Here is a 2,390-nt window from a genome sequence, read left to right on the forward strand (position 1 = left end):
CCCGCCCAGACCCCCCGCCCCCGAGGAGCCCGCCCGGCCCCAGCCGCTCCCCGTGCCCCGGCAGCAAGGAGAGGCGCCGGATCGGTCGGGAGAAGCAGAGGGACACGGGCTCCTTTCGGGCGCCTGGGGCTGGGACTTCGCGCACAGCCTGAGGCGAGGAAGAAGAGCGGAGAGGGGACGCTTGGGGCCCTGCTACCAGGCCAGCGCCTTGACATCCTCCCAGGAAACACAAACTGGGAGCTGAGTCAGAGACCTGGAACACGCCAGTGGTTTGGCAAGAAATCGAGCAGGCAGCCGGCCGCTGCTGCACGTACGCGCCTTGCCCGGGGCAGGAGACCCTCTCGGTCCAACAGTGGCCGCAACGGAGCCACCCTCAAGCCCCTGGGGCAGGGGGGAAGCAAAGAAAAACACCCAAATCTAGCTAAGAGCTGGGGTTTTTTTCCCCCCAAACATCACGACGGCATCTACACGTTCCTGTGCGCATCCTCTCTGCTGCTCAGAAGAAGGGCCGGGAGATGCCAGCAGAGATCTAGGGAGGAGGCTGGGGCCCTGCCAGCGGGGAAGAGAGGGGAGGCAGGATCCACCACCGAAGCCACCTAGCCCTCCACCGAAGTCCTTACCACATACTCCATCGCCGGCGGAGGGCAGGGCAGGCCCCGGGCAGGGAACAGAAACGCACAGCCCCTCTCGTCTGGCACTCCGACCTGCGGTTCGGGGACAAACAGGGAATTAGCCAGCCCTGCCCCGGACCGCCGAGGCGGTGGCCCTGGCACCAAAAGGCAGACCCTGCTCCTCTTCACCGACTGCAGGTGGACGGGACCGTAGCAGCAGCGCAATGTGCTGCCGACATACGGGGCGTGAGAGCCAAAGAAGCCTCCTGCTTCCCATCCCAGGGAGGACGAAGCTGGGATGTGCTGGGGAAGGAGTGCGAGGCCAAGCCTGGCTCTGCTCAGGCCTTACCAGCAAATGGTGTCGGGGGCTGAGAGTCACTCTGTGACCCGAGATAACCGTCGGAGCCGATCCCTGCCCGGCCCCAAAACCAGCACCCAGAGGCCACACACAAGGGGGGAGAGCGGAGGCAGCCCAGGGGGGCAGAGCTGCCCCCTCCTGCCCACCTGCCACCCCCTCGGCTGGCACCCCGCCGCAAAAGGACGTGCGGCGAAGAAGGGAGTCATGGAAAGTAGCTACGAGCGAGGAGCCAGGAGGGGCAGGAAGCTCTGCGAGGGGAAAACAAGGCAAGCAAAGCAGGAGCAGCTCCGGAGCCGCTGCCCTTCCCGCTCCCACCCCCAACGCCGATGCAGTCAAGGCCGGCCGAGCAGAGCAGAGCAGGGCAGCAAACATGATTTACTTCCTTGCAGCAATCGTGCCCTTATCTGGGGCCTGCAAAGGCAGCGCCGGAGCCCAGGCGGGCACTAACACAATTAGTTCGGGAGGCAGTGAGATAAGAAGGGCCCCGCTTGGCAAGCGCAGTGGCGCAGACTGGCCCTGGGCAGGGCCCGGCAGCACAATGCCAGGTCATTTGCTGCCGAGCAAAGGTGGTGACGAGGCCCTTTGGATGCCAGGGGCCGAGGTTGGCAGCAGGGAAGGAGGATCGGGACCCCAATCCGGGGTGCTCGGCTTCACCGAAGCCTCCTCAGGGCCCAGTTGTGTCTCCCCCGGAGAGGGGACGCTGCCCTGCACAGCTCCCGGGGGCACAGGCAGCCCAGCCATGGCACTCCCCCACCAAAGAGCTGCGGGTGGATCCTCAGGCCCTGCTTGGCTGAGAAGAGACGGCATCTTGGACCCCTCTGGAAAAGGCCGAGGCCAGAGCAGCCCCGGGGAATGCCGCGAGAGCTGCCCTTTGCCCACAGGCTTCCGCAGCGCTAGCCCAGCAGGCAGAGCCTGGGTCACAGTTCCTCAGACCCCGTGTCTAGGGTCCCCTCGGGCCAGCACAGCGAGCGAGTGACCCCACTGGAGAGATTCACCCCAGAGAGGCAGGGACAGCCTGCGACGGATGGACACACCACACTGCCAGGGGGGAAAGGCAAAGGCCAGCAAGGCGGAATATGTACCCCCAGGCACAAGAGCCCGGTCTGCTCTGGATACTTGCCCCCTGCCTCCCTCCGAAGCGGGGAAGCACAAGCAGGGCTGCATGCCGGATGGTGGGAGGGTGCACCCAGGCACCGAAGAGGCTGAAGACCCCTCCAAAACCAGCCAGTGCCCAGTCCCCACTGGGGGCGACACCAGTCCAGGGCCCGGGGGTTCCCCCTGGCCCGACAGCATCCCTCAAGCCGGCCTCCCTCCCACGTACCTCACCGGCACACGACCCTGAGCACCGGGACGGGGCAACGCAAGCGGGAGCCCAGCGAGTGGCCCTGGGCACGCACAGCGGCCACCGCGCAGTGCGGGGG

The 2,390-nt window shown here is 66.4% G+C and overlaps 2 protein-coding genes across 2 annotated transcripts in view; one reads left to right on the forward strand and one right to left on the reverse strand.

Moving 5' to 3' along the window:
- SHC1 (SHC (Src homology 2 domain containing) transforming protein 1) overlaps positions 1-632 on the reverse strand; it is a gene marked incomplete at its 3' end in the record, with an annotated part of 6,779 nt that extends 6,147 nt beyond the window's left edge. The window contains exon 1 of the mRNA XM_009885375.1: positions 621-632. Coding sequence (XP_009883677.1) covers positions 621-632 — 12 coding nt within the window. The remainder of the gene's footprint in view (positions 1-620) is intronic.
- A 1,506-nt stretch (positions 633-2,138) lies between these two features.
- The window catches only part of FLAD1 (flavin adenine dinucleotide synthetase 1), a 6,180-nt gene continuing 5,928 nt past the window's right edge, over positions 2,139-2,390 (forward strand). The window contains exon 1 of the mRNA XM_009885376.1: positions 2,139-2,286. Coding sequence (XP_009883678.1) covers positions 2,139-2,286 — 148 coding nt within the window. The remainder of the gene's footprint in view (positions 2,287-2,390) is intronic.

This window comes from Charadrius vociferus, unplaced genomic scaffold (assembly GCF_000708025.1).
Source record: "Charadrius vociferus isolate BGI_N301 unplaced genomic scaffold, ASM70802v2 scaffold3185, whole genome shotgun sequence".
In the NCBI taxonomy this organism is placed as follows: domain Eukaryota; kingdom Metazoa; phylum Chordata; class Aves; order Charadriiformes; family Charadriidae; genus Charadrius; species Charadrius vociferus.